The 13,309-nt window shown below is 51.3% G+C and overlaps 1 protein-coding gene across 4 annotated transcripts in view; it reads right to left on the bottom strand.

Moving 5' to 3' along the window:
- Positions 1 to 13,309, bottom strand: part of KLHL29 (kelch like family member 29) — a 315,742-nt gene that overhangs the window by 48,017 nt on the left and 254,416 nt on the right. For all 4 annotated transcript variants that reach the window (XM_040496160.1, XM_040496159.1, XM_040496161.1 and 1 more), the window contains exon 5: positions 11,476 to 11,988. In XM_040496160.1, the coding sequence (XP_040352094.1) occupies positions 11,476 to 11,988 (513 nt within the window). The remainder of the gene's footprint in view (positions 1 to 11,475; positions 11,989 to 13,309) is intronic.

Below are 13,309 nucleotides of genomic sequence, written 5' to 3'. Positions count from 1 at the left end.
TTCCTCCGGTTGGTTCTTTGCACAACTGGAGCACCTCCCCAGTCCCACAGCCGTTTCTTTCCCGCCAGCCTCTGCCATCTCGTGGCTTCCACAGAGCCGGCTCCCATCTGCCACCTCAACTTCCCCTCGGCAGGGAGGCACCATTCTTTTCCGGCCTCAGAATAGTTCCCTGAAGTCAGCGCTGACTTCTCACTGCCTTCTTGCACAGAAATCTTTTCCAAGAGGTGCCGGGGTCCAGAAGAGGGACAGATGGTCCCTTTCTTTTTATAACACGGCAAGTCTTTTGAAGTGAAGAGCTATGAACACAAGTTTTGCCTTCAGCAGATGTTCTGTGGGCACAACAAATACCACTTTGTGTTCTTCAGCAACTGTGAGCAGTGTTAACTGGGGAGGAGACTGAAATTGGGCAGAGCATCGGCGGAGCATATTCAGGGGGCCCAGGGGCCATGGCGTGAAGGTCCCTGTTCAATCTCAGTCAGGCTGACTGGAGACTTGTGTTTCTGCTCAGCCAGTTCCAGGTCTAGGCTTCCTAGAAACCGTGTCTGCTCACCTTCCCCGAGCCCAGGGACCACCCAGCCGCACTTCCACCCATGCAGGGGCCACTTGTGAAGGGCTGACGGCCGAGCTGTGTTCGTGCGCACCTCTTCCAGCTAATCCTGAGGTTGGGTCGAAAGCTGCGGGCTGGGGTGAATACTATTCGAGATTCGTGGTTGCATTTTATCACTTTCTCCCTCGAGCACTACGGGGTTGTCCAGTCCCCATGGCTGTACTAGGCTGATCTGGGGACTTTGCAAAGGACAAGAATGGTTGGCCAGGCATGACATCTGTTGAGCTCCTAAGGAGCTGAAGGCTGTCTAGATGTCAGTAGAAGCCAGTTCCCAGGGCTCTGCCCTGGTGGCTCCTCGGGCATCTGTGACAGGGGTACCAGGCATCAGTTAACTACTTTCAAGTGGCTGTGCTGCTGTTTGGTGGATTTCAAGAATTGTGTTCATTTAAAAGGGCATAAGCTCAACTAATAGACCTCATTAACTTGAAAGATATATCATTTTTGCACGGAATTGGCTCCTTCATAGGATGGCTGGCTCCATTAACTTTACTGCATTGGCAATACTTTGTATAAGGTGTGGGAGATGCTGCGGCAGCAAAGAATCTCCGGGGCTGCCCGATCCCAAGCTCCAGTGGCATCCATGGTGGCCGAAGCCCTGTCTGAAGTCCCTTCTGAGGGTCCAAAGTCCCTCACAGGTTTACTTGAGGAATTAAGTCCACTCACTCACTCATTAAGTCCATCTGTCACACGGTACTTTTAGAGATGAGGAAAGAAGCCAAGAGTCACCAATTTATGTTGAGAAATATCAGACACATGATCCTAGGAGATGTAAGACAGCCACCGTGACCCATCTTTAGCCCAGACATGCTAAGTGACAAGCTAGGGAAGCTAGAAGGTGTGGTGTAGGTGGGAGGGGAATGGGTGTCACAGGCAGGAGGTTTTCATCCTGATCCCCGTTCCCCCTCTGCCACTTACATCTGGGCAAGCGTCTTATCTGAGCCTTGGTTTTCCCTCTGTGAATCCACCTCCTAGGGCAGCTGCAAGGGTTACATAAATGCAGAGTGAATGTACAATGAATATAAAACATCTACTCCACGTCCTTCCGAAAGACAAGTCTGCATCTGCTGGCACTGATTGCCGCTCCTACTCCCCAGCTGCGCTCTCCCGAGCAACTCCTCACCTTCTCTGTTGGTGAGAATTTACTCCTGAACAATAACTCATCCCCCCCCCGCCACCTCCTCACACCCCTTCATACCACTACCATGAATATGAGAGTGGGATAGTGCCTTAAAGGCTATTTAGGACCTCCCCCATTTTGCAGGTAGGGAACTGAGGTTCAGAGGTGTCACTAAGATTTCACACTGCCCCAGGAAACTGTCTCTAGAAAAATCCCCTGTGAAACCATCCCCACTCAAGTGTCCTGTGTAATTACTTCATCTGGTGCTAGGAGTTCTTTACCTGGAAACCTTCTCTGTCCCTGCAAACCAAAAGCCACATGGAGACAGGACCCATTGGGCCAAGCTGCTCTGGGTCATGCCCATGGGGCACACGTTGCCAGGCTGCTGTGATCAGAGCGGTACATCCCGCAGGAGCACAGTGCTGGTGCCGGCAGCTCCACCAGGCATGAATGGGAGGAAGAGTAGGGACCAGACACCCACGTACATATGGGGGTGGGGGGCAAGTCATAAGTGGTACCATGTAGGCAATGGCTCTGGGAGTGTGGTTTGACTGGGGAGGAGACAGTGTCCAGAAAGAAGATGACAAGGACAAACTCTAACTCCATTTGCCAACCAGACTGACATGTACCCCGTTAGGGACTGAATTGTGCCCCCCACCCCTCACCATTCGTATGTCGAAGCCCTACTCCCAAAGAGACTGTATTTGGAGATAGGGCCTCTAAGAAGTTAAATGAGGTCATGAGGGTGGGACTGTAATCCAATATGACTCTAATCCATATAAGACAAGGAAGAGACACCAGGAGTGCTTGTCCAGGGAAAGGCCATGTCACAGCAAGAAGATGGCCATCTATAAGCCAAGGAGCGATGCCACACCAGAAACCCACCTTGCTGGCAGTCTGATCTTGGACTTCCAGCCTCCAGAACTGTGAGGAAACAGATGTCTGTTGTTTAAGTTGTCCAGTGTGTGGTGTTCTCTTATGGAAGCCCTGACACACTAATATATAGCCCATGACGTTGGTCCCACAGGAAGTGGTGAAAAACAGATGTGTGTTTGCCTGGGATGTGTGTAGATGCGGGTCTGAGACACAGAGCAATGGCAACATTGAGAAGTCACTTGGAAGAGAGGAGGAAAAGGCAGTGAGAGGCCAGTGGGCAAAACCAGAAAGTTCACGACGCTGTGCTAGGTCATCCAAAAGGCTCCTGGGAGAGCTAGAAAGTAAAACAGGGCATTTTCTTGGTGATGTACTGATGAACACTTGGGCTTCCCTTTAAGACACATTATTTTAAACAAAGAGAGTTACACTATGAAAATAGGCAATGGCAACCGTTTCAACAGATAGCAAACTTCTGGCCATTATTTTTCTTTAAGCAATGTACACAATGTTTTCTGTTCCTCTCATGCTTCTGTTATTTTGACCTTTTTTGTTTCTAGGATAGTAAGCGTGCTCTTGAATGTAAGGTAGTTTCAACCAAAGCCAGTGTTCCGCCATGTTTTCTCCATATGTGTTATGGTTTGGGGTGCTATGGCCTCCCCATCACGTGGGCACAGGCGGCAGGTGTGCCATAGCTTTGCCAAGCACTCCTCCTTTGAAAACTCATTCCCAACCTAAAAAACTGAAAAATGTTAAGGATCAGCTTGACAGGACATGCCTTTCCTAGCAAAGACAGCACATGTTAGATGTTTGCATGGTGATTAGGCAACAGGAAACTAGCCACTAACCTGTCATGATAGGAGAGAGAAAGGTTTACAAAGAATTTCTGGACCTCGAGGCACACCCTGATTTCCCAGTCAGGTGTTAATGGCACTCAAGGGTTTCCTACCTGGATCACAGCCCCTGAAGGCCAAGGGGGTCTTCACTTTACAAGGCCAAAGTGGCCTTCTAAGACCAGAATGACTTGACCTTCACCAGAATGAGTTGAACTTGCAAGACCCAAATGGCTGACAAAATGGACTCTTGCCCAAGATCAGGGATCCTTATCCAGCCATCACTAACTGGGCAAGTAAAGCCGAGAAGCTGGAGGAAAGTCCAGGCTTCCTAAACTTTGGGTACCAAGGGGTCAGGGAATAGACTTGGGTCCTTAAGTTTAAATCACTAGCTGAACCTGTATCAGATCAGGACAGGCCCGATGAACCATTTGATAAGAAGTGTCTGTGTGTGTGTGTGTCGCTCTATGATAGAAATCATACGATTTCTTGAGAAATCATAATTCTGTGTCACTGGCACTTAAACATTCTTCCCTAAGATGTGGCCTCTGTGGAACTACTTCCCTTCTGTCTCCTCCCCTCCATCATTCTGACTGCCTTTGAAGGCCCAGTCTACACCGACCTCTCTTTTCCAGCCCCTGTGGTTTTTACTGCTGGCTCCCCCTGGACTCCACAAGTGGGGATGCAGCCTTCTCCGGGGAGACCGCTATCCCTCCCAGCACCTGCCGCAGTGTCTGGATGGAACACGGTAGGCATCCCCACAGGGCCTCATGTTCAGTAGGAGCAGAGATTGATATGGGGCATGGAGCTAGCACATTCCATATTATCTTTTGAGTGGGAGAAGCTAAGTGTGGGTCTCGCACAGTTGGTGACTAATATTATACACATTACTTGCTCAATAAATGCTTGGTGGTGCAGCAGGGAAGGAGGTGACATGACTCAGGCCCCTCAGGGGCTTCTTGTCAGTGATCTAGAACATAGTGGTCATCCCTGCTGATATCTGCGTGGGCTTGAGACTGGGGTAGCTGGTTTCCTACTGTGGGTCACTGCCGTTTCCTGAAGCCCCTGGAAAGGAAACGTTCCCTCCCTTTGCTCTAATCTGAAGAGCCCTCTAATTCCCATGGTGTCTTGACTCTGCTGTCCCTGCCTGTCAACAGTTAGGGCCAGGGCAGGATTTCCGATCTCAAAGATGCTCAGCAGAGATTTGGGGCTGAAAGTCCATATGCTATTTCTAGCTCTGTGTACTCAGCTCAGTGAGGAGGGGGCCCCCCATGCACCTTGCTCTAACTGTGTCCTGTTGAGCAGAGCGTCTCTGAGAGGATTGTGCAGAGGCTGGGGTCCTGGGGTCACCTCCTGCTCCGAGAATGACATGGTCTCTGGGTGGTCTAGTGGCCTTTGCTGCATCTTTCCGCTTGCCTGGTTCACTCATCATCAAATGATCCGTTAACACAACAGTTAAGCCCTGGACAACCCTCCAATTAATGATCAACAAACCTCAGGAGGATAGAGCCCTGTGAAGGGGAGGAGGGCTTTCTGAGGCAGGGCTGGGGCAGGTACCGCCCAAGCGAGGAGGAAAGACCTCGTGTAGACAAAGTGTCAAATTCCACAGGCTCTGAGACACATAATTTTTGAGTGAGGGTGTGTGTGTTGGGGTGGGGGGCAGCCTAGAAAGGGGAAAAATTGGGTTGAGGGTCATGTCAATCAGATCTGGGAGATTATTTTGAGCAACCTTGCTTTAGAAACAGTGGCGGGCCTGAGCTAAAGGTGTGCCAGACAATGTTTCTCCTCCAGGATTCTTTACAGTAGTGCTGGTAATAACAACAGCTAGCATAAATGTGGGTTTACTATGCGCCAGGCACTGTGTTAAGACTTTGCATACATTATTAAGTCCTTAAAACACGTCTGTGAAGATGGCACTATGATTATCTCCATGTTACCGATAAGGAAACTGAGGCTCAGAGACACCAGTGTTCTAGCACAGTTTCACTGTGGGTTAGTGGTAGTGGAATTGGAATTCTACCTGAGCAGTCTGGTGCAGAACCCGGGCCCCTGGCCACCCTCCACGCTGCTAGCCACGTGCTCATAACCCACTCCCTCCTTTGCATCCCTCCTTGGTTGGTCTGCCGGAGTGACATAATTCTGTTTGTCCCACCTACTGATCTGGCCCTGGAGGAGGACCCATGCTGGGAGTCTGGCACCCTGATATCAAGCTGAGTCTCGCAGGATGCTGAGATCCCCTGAGGGAAGACAGGAGAAGCCCTCAGAAGACAGACAGCTCTTGGAATTAGGGGGAAGGTGTCAGCAACAGCCCGGTTCCTTCCGGTTGTTATGGCAATGTGGAGGGCTGTAAAATGTTACATCGTGGGAAGGCAGTTTCTTCTGTCCAAAGTGGACCCCTAGGAACTAAGTGCTTCAGACATCACGGTGTTGACGCAATCTCCCAAGACTCCCAAGGCAACCTGGTCTTTGGCTTTCTCACGTTACCCTGGGCACCTAAAAGGCCACGGCACTGAAGAGTGGTCCTGGCACCAGTAGTGAAGATAATAGTAGCAAAGACTTTCACAGTGATTACGACATGCTAGGCGCTATTCACAAGGGCTTTATGTAAAATAACTCAATCCTCACAACAACTTCAAGAAGGATGTTCTATTATTATCCCCTTTTATAGATGAGGAAACTGAGGCAGAGTTTCAGATCGCATTTGCTCTGGGGCAAGCATCTGGGTGGAGGTGCTGGGGCACAGGAGGAACTTTGAAATAGATGGTCGTACGTTCCCAGCAGTGTGGGACAGGTATGGGGGCAGTGACCGGTTGCAGAATGAACTCTCACAGCGGCACTTTCCTGTGTGCTGGGGTCACCAACCTGCATTCACCACACAGAGGGAGGAGGCAGCTGGTGAGAAGTCAGAACCTCAGCGCTGACTTGCAGCCCAGTGCTCTGTGCCTTCTTTCATCTAACCCTTCTTCAGCGTCTCTCGGCACCAGGCACTGGCTGGGATACTGGGGGTGGAACGGGAATGGGAGGGATTCTTGCGGCCCCCACCCCAGTGCCTGGCAGTCTAGCTGGCAGAATGATGCAGGAGCAGGGTAACTGTTGCAGGCACGCGGCCAAGCCCAGAGCACAGCTGGAAGGGAGACAACCCTGGGCTGAGAGTGACTTCGGGGCAGCCTGTGAGCGGAACGGCAGAGAGGAAGGTAGAGGCGGCGAGGGGCTGGACCCTGAGGCACAAAGTGAAGGGTCGGGCACTGTCCTGAAAGGAGCAGGGGCTGTTGGAGGCGTTTGGCGGGGAGTGACAGGACCAGACTTGCGTTTTGCAAAGACCACGCTGGCTGGACCTTGGACCTGGCTGGGAGGGGATGCACTTGGGGCCGGGAGGCCACCAGTGCAACCGGAGGTGATGGTGGCCTGAAAGGGGAGTGGTGGTGGGGATAGAGAGACGATAGATGCAGAGGCGGCAGAATCAAAGGTGTTTTTAGACTCGGTGCATAAGGGGGTTAAGGGCAGGTCAAGGACAACCATGGGCTTTGACTTTGAACTGCTGGATGGACTCATGATGTCATTTCTGAGACAGAGGCACAGGAAGAGCAGGCCTGTGGGAAGATGATTTCAGTTTGGACATTTTGTGCCTCTGTGCTAACCATGCGTGGGCAAACAGCTTTATCATGAATTCCCAGCTGCTTCTAGAATGTGTACTGAGCAGTGTGCCCTGGCATGTCAGAGGGTAGGGTCTGTGCTGGGCTCTACCCTGGGGAGAGCAGGCCAGAATCCTCCTGCCAGGAAGGTGACGCTTCCACTCCCTTTCAGGAATGGGGACACTGTGGTCCCACGGAGCTGCTTCACCAGGGGCTGCCAACCGTATGAACAAGCTTGGGTTTCTCCCATCTCCTCTGCACTGGGGAGGGGGCTCTGATTCCCAGCCCTTCACTAGCTTCTCTCTAGACCCGGGCTCAATGGTTTTCAGAGTGAAGAGGGCAAAGTACGATATATGTTCATGTCCACGATCTCATTCAGTCTTCCTCTATATCTGGTGAAGATGGTACTCCCATCCGATTTTAAAGATGAGGAAAAGGAGGCTCAGAGAGGTTAGGAGACTTGTCCCCATCACACAGTTGTACACTATGCCTCAAAGTATCTTTACCAGATCCTGTCTTTGCTACTCATGGAGACAGGGTGGCTGCTGTCCAAGCAGAGGGCAGCATAGAGACAGAGCTCCACAGAGTGGGGGCTCAGGGGCAAGGATGAGAAGGGAAGAGGTGTGAAACCACAGGAAGGGGCTGTGCACACCCCACAACATAGCTGCCTGGCCTTGGGAACCCTCGTGGCCCCTCACCCTAGGCCTACAAAATCGAAGGTCAGACGAGACAAGCCTCACCATTTCAGGTCAACCTGGATTTTGTTTTTTGGTTCAGAAGCAGGTAAGAACAGGTGCAACCTTGCTTCTCTCTCCTTGGACATGCAGGTAAGAAATATGATCACCTTTCTGCAGCTCAGCTCACCGCTAGTCTGGGGCTTTAAAAGGTCTCTGGCTACCCTGTTAGCCACCAAGAACCCTTTGTGGAAAAAGATAGGGGATGGAAAAAAATGACACCAATAGATTGCACCTGTGCTCTGACACAGCTGGGCTCACGTGCAGTGACATCAGACTTCGCTCATCTCACAAGGCCTGGCGTCGGCCACCAGCTCTGCCTTTGGATTGGTTCATGGTTTCCAATCCAACAAGACAAGGCCTCAGGTATTTTATAACAGAATTCAAATGGAACTAATTCTTTTTTCCTCCCTTATCACTTTGCACACATGAAATCTATTTTAATTAGTTTTCAATACATAATCTTTTTTTTTTTAAAGAATGAAATCCTATGGATTGTTCCCACCCACAAATTGTTCTTAGAGAAAGAAAGATTTATCTTATAAGTTTCCTAAGAAAATCTATATGTGCTCAATGCATTTAAATAACACTCATTAACGTGAACTGCATGCAAGCTGGCTTCTCTAGTCACAGATGAGAGACAATCGCTTGACCTATTGCAAATCAAAAAGCATTTCTGCACCACCTTTATTTTTCAATTGGTTAAGTTTTAAATTAAAGTCCCAACGCCCTTTTTGGGAAGGCAGACTAACATAGCCCCAACAGAAATTTCAGCTCAGTCGATTGGAAGATAATTATAAGAAACAAAATGTGAAATTTTAAATCAGGGCACTAATGAAGTCTAAAAATACCGGTGGCCCATCCCTCTGGCTGGCGAGACCTGTTCCTCATGGAGGGGATCTCTCCATAATTACCCAACCCCGTGAGAGGCCAGGTTGTCATGTCAAACAATAGAGGAAAAATCGTGGGACTTTAATGAGCTAGATCTCAAGGAGCTCCATGGTGAATCTTATTATAATGCTGGGCAAGCTTTCAAACAGAGAACAGGAGAAAAGGAAAGTTCTTTTTTTTTTTTTTTTTCTTAAGTGGAGCTCTGACTAGTGTTGATGTCATCATGCAGTGCCTCCTGGTTCCCACTTGGAGCCAGCTGTCTGTCATTTAGGAGTGTGAAATCAATTGAGTTTTGGAGATGTAAAATCCCTAGGGGCAAAATTAAAAGTGACCCAAATCCAAACCCACATGGTCTTGTCAGGAATATGATTCTCACATGGCCAAGTTTCAAAGATTTGGTTTCAAAATTCTGGTTTCTTATTTTAAAAAATATGCAGTTGTTTGACATTAGATCTGACAGACAAATTATAGCTTTAGCAATAAAGGCTTTTAAGATTAGAAATGAAAAGAGAAATTACTTAAAAAAAAACAACAAAAAAAACACAACAACCCACCCAGGCTTGAGTTTGGAGACATTTGTATGTTCATGCTTCATTGTCTTTCTTCGCCACAGATATAAGGGGATAAGTCAGCTGATGAGGGCCGTAAATAGAGAAGTGAGTTGAATGTAATTTCTGGGGAAACCACCATCTCACTGGTGAACTATGGAAATCAGCGTGACAGATGGGTCACCGGTTGTTGTCGGCTGGAGCCGGGGTGGGCGAGGCGGGTCTCACTGGTCTACCGGAAGGCAGGGCTGTGGACACCTGCTAGGATTACCCCACGCCTGGCTCTCACCTAGCACTGAATCCCCCCTAGAGGGGCTGGCAGAGCGAACCCCATCGGGGGCTGTCTCTCTTCTTCCTTCCTGTCTGTGGGCTTGGGCTTGCCACAGAGGATGCTTCATGCCCTCTGGCCCCAAAAAGATGTTACAGGTGTGGTTCTGCAAATGGCCAGCTGGCCCAGTGTGCACAGGGGCCAGCGGGGGCCTGTCTCTACCACCTGTAACTTCCTGATCTTATGGGTTCAGGTGCCTGATGATGGATGCACCTGTGCCTGACAACTTTGGGGAGGCAGATCCCAGTTCTGTGCTGAGCCCCAAACCGTGGACTTCAGACCCAACGGGGCCAGTTACCTTTCAGCCTAGAATAAGTCCTTTTCTTGGATGCATTGTCTGAAACTTGGCAAATTGCCAAGACCTTTCATCAGCCCTAGGAGGCCTCTGGGGGTGGTGGCAATGCCCCCGTGGTTGGGGGAGGGAAGCCCACCCAGTGCCTTAGGCTTTGGCAGGAGCAGCTAGGATACCCAGTTCTCAATGTATCAGAGCTGGAAGCATACAAACTGGGAGTAAGTTTTTTTTTTTTCTTTTTAAAGGGAGAGAGAGCTTAACCAAAACAATTCAAACAAAAAATCAATTTAGTCAATTTTTTTTTTTAAAACATCTTAAACAAAGCAAGGGTTTACCAGAATTTAGATGTAATTTTCTATAATTTTGTCATTTAAAACTAGTGCTAATTTCCAAAACAAAGGCAGTTGGGGCGCAATCAGTTTGGGAATTAAACCCAATGGAGATCTAGACACGGCTTTGTTGTTGGGATGCTTGACGAGGTCTGAAAATTGCTCAAAAGGATAAAGAGAGAGATGCATGAGAGCAGGCAGGAAAGAAGGGCTAGTGGGACTCGTTCTCCGCGAAGAGGCAGGGACCCCTGCCAGGCTACCTCCAGGAGCTGTTAGCAAGGAGAATGAGAGGTTGTGCCCAAAGGTCCACACTTCCTAGAACCATCTACTGTCCCCTAAGAGGCCTGTGTGCCCCAGCAGGGAGACTGCCCACCATATGCCCTCTTGCCTGCAACTGGGTCCAGGCCTGGCTGCCTCCCCTTCCCACTCGGCAAGAGAGGGGCCTGGCTGTCTGGAGCTCTAAGGGATAGCGAGCAAGTCTGGGGCAGATGCACCCCACCAGCCTAACATCTGTGGCCCCCGGTCCTCCTGCCCCCTTCCGCATTCTGGCTGGATAGATAGATCCCTCGGTCAGACGTCAGGAGCGATGCTCTTTGTCGTAACCCTATGTCTGGGGGCTCATCTGCAGGCTCCGTTCTCAAGGATCTGCCTTGAAAACAGGAGGTGCTCTTTCCCGGACCCTCGCAGAGCCGCCCTTGAGTCCTTGAAACAAAATAATCCAAGTGGCTCAGGATGGTCTGTGAGTGTCTCTTGGGGAGACATTCCTTTCACCTAACATCTGGGGAGCTGCTCTCCTCCAATGGCACAGCACAGGGCGCCTTTCTAGGGAAGGACACAGTTCATGTCCTGACTGTTCTCATGGGTGGAAAATGGAAAAGGCCCCACAAAAGACTGTTCCATGGAGCCCTAAGAGGAGCAGATGATTCCTGCTCATTCCACACTTGGCCTGGCTTTGGGGTGAGAGGTGAGAATGGCCTAAGGCTTGGGCTAGAGGCAGAAGGACCCTGGACCTGGCAGGCTCTCCCCTCCCTCCCTCTCCTTGCCCGCCCACATGTCCTCGCCTAGCTTGTCCTTCCCTCCTCCACTTTCCCCTCTGCCTCCACTGTCTGAGGCCGGGCTGTCTTGGGCAAGGGGAGGCCCCACTACTGCTTCTGGGTTGGGTGAGGCCAGTGAGGGAGCTGCTGGAGAGCTCAGGATGCCAGGAACACACTCCTGTCTGTGCTGTGTCGTGGTGACCACTCAGGGAGGCACAGGTGTGGGCACACGGGAGCATGTGAGCAGCGGGACTTACCTTTGGGGTGCCCAGGGTCGGTGAACTCATACTTCCCCACGCCAATTGTCCGTAGCATCTGCAGCCCATGGGCCGAGTCAGTCGTGGGGGGCCCATTGGTGGCAGGGGCACCGCTGGGGAGGGTGGCAGACGGCTGGGCTGGTGCTGGTGGAGGCAGCAGGGGCCCTGCCATGTGGCCGTTGCCCACGGCAGTGGGTCCCGGACGGGCCACCTGCCCCACGCCAGGCAGTGTGGACATGGCCAGGGGCTGTGGGCTGGCGTACAGGGCCTGGGCCGGCATGTTGACCACCACGCTACTCAGTGGCTGAGAGGGTGGCTGTGGGAGCGAGTAGTGGCCTGGCATCAGCGGGAGCTGGGGCCCCACGTGGGGAGGCAGTGAGGGGGTCACCCCAATGACTGGGGCCTGGACGTTCACAGCCGGGCTGAAGGTAGGAGGCTGGGCCACTCCATAGGAGTGTGCGATCAGGGCAGGCTGGTTCCCGGCGGCCACCGTGGTCACCCATGGCCCTGTGCCTGCAAGGGAGACAGAAGAGAGGTCATCTGCCGGATACACATTCACTCAATAAACACCGACTGTCCCAGGCCCTGGGCTGGGTGCTAAGGTCACCGAGGTGGACAAGACACCTGCATCCAGGACCCCCCAGATGAAAAATCTGTGATTACGGTAGCATGGGGGTACATGAGCAGATGGTCGTGGAGGCTCAGAGGGGGAGCACGATCTACACAGAGGCAAAAACACAGAGAGAAAAAAGCAGAGTCCTTCAAAGAATTCTCGGTTCAAATCTTGGCTCTGCCATTCATTAGCCAGGAGCCCTGGGCAAGTTGCTTTTCTTCTCTGAGCCTCATTCTCCCCATCTGTCAAATGGAACCAGCAACACCTACCTCAGAGGTCTCCTGGGAAAAATTGAATGAGGGAAATGTATTTGGGGGAAAAAAAACTAGCAGAGTGGCTGGTATGTGTTAAATGTTCCATAAATGTTGGTGTTTTTCCTTCCTTTCTGGAGAATAGCTGTCTGGAGGAGGTGGGGAGAAAGCTAGATTGTGAAGATAGTAGGTGTTTCCTGGGCAAGGCGAGAACACCAGAGCCTGGAGCTGTGCAAGAGCCCTGTGGTGCAGGAAGGGGGAGCAGGAGGTGGGGGCAGTGGGGGAAGGCGGGCAGTGGGGGAAGGCTGGCAGCGGCTGTTTTCCACTGCTTTGCTGGGGGACCAGGCTTTCTCCTAAGCAGCCTCTGCGTGGCCAACCCTGGGGGAAACAACAGAAATGCATTTTGGCCCTTAAAGATATTTTGACTGAACAAGGGGGTCCAGACACACGTCCTGAGACTTGATACAAGATTCGACACCAGCTGTGCCCAGGTCTGGCAGAGCAGGGCCAGGTTCCCCTGAGCTGAGCAGACATTGAGGTGACCCAAGTGGGCTTGTGAGTGAAGCCAGAAAATACTGTGACAAGGGAGGGCAGTCTGGGTCACCTCTGACCGAATGAGTGTGGGGTTAGGTCTCCATCACCCAAATGCCACCTTGGTTTTCAGGATGCCACTGGAGTGGCAGTGTAGACTGGGGGCAGGGAGTCTGAGGAAGAGAGTGGGGGACAGGGAACCACTCAGGACCCCTAGTTCCAGAGGCTAGAAGGGGAGCTGGGAGCTCTCTGACAGGAAACTAGAAGCTGGAAAATGTTGGTGAAGCAGTGCCAGCAAGATTCTAGAACAGGCTGCTAAGGGGGGTTGTCCCCAAGCCTGAAGAAGAGATGGTATCACTGTGAGCTAGGCTGCTGTCTTAAGGACAAGGCATGCCGTCCTAAGGCCACTTCTCTCCAGGATCAGCCACGGAGCCTGGAA

The sequence above is a fragment of the Herpailurus yagouaroundi genome, unplaced genomic scaffold (genome assembly GCF_014898765.1).
Source record: "Herpailurus yagouaroundi ecotype Mexico unplaced genomic scaffold, PumYag 188, whole genome shotgun sequence".
Lineage (NCBI taxonomy): Eukaryota > Metazoa > Chordata > Mammalia > Carnivora > Felidae > Herpailurus > Herpailurus yagouaroundi.
This window is presented reverse-complemented; position numbering and strand designations above follow the sequence as displayed.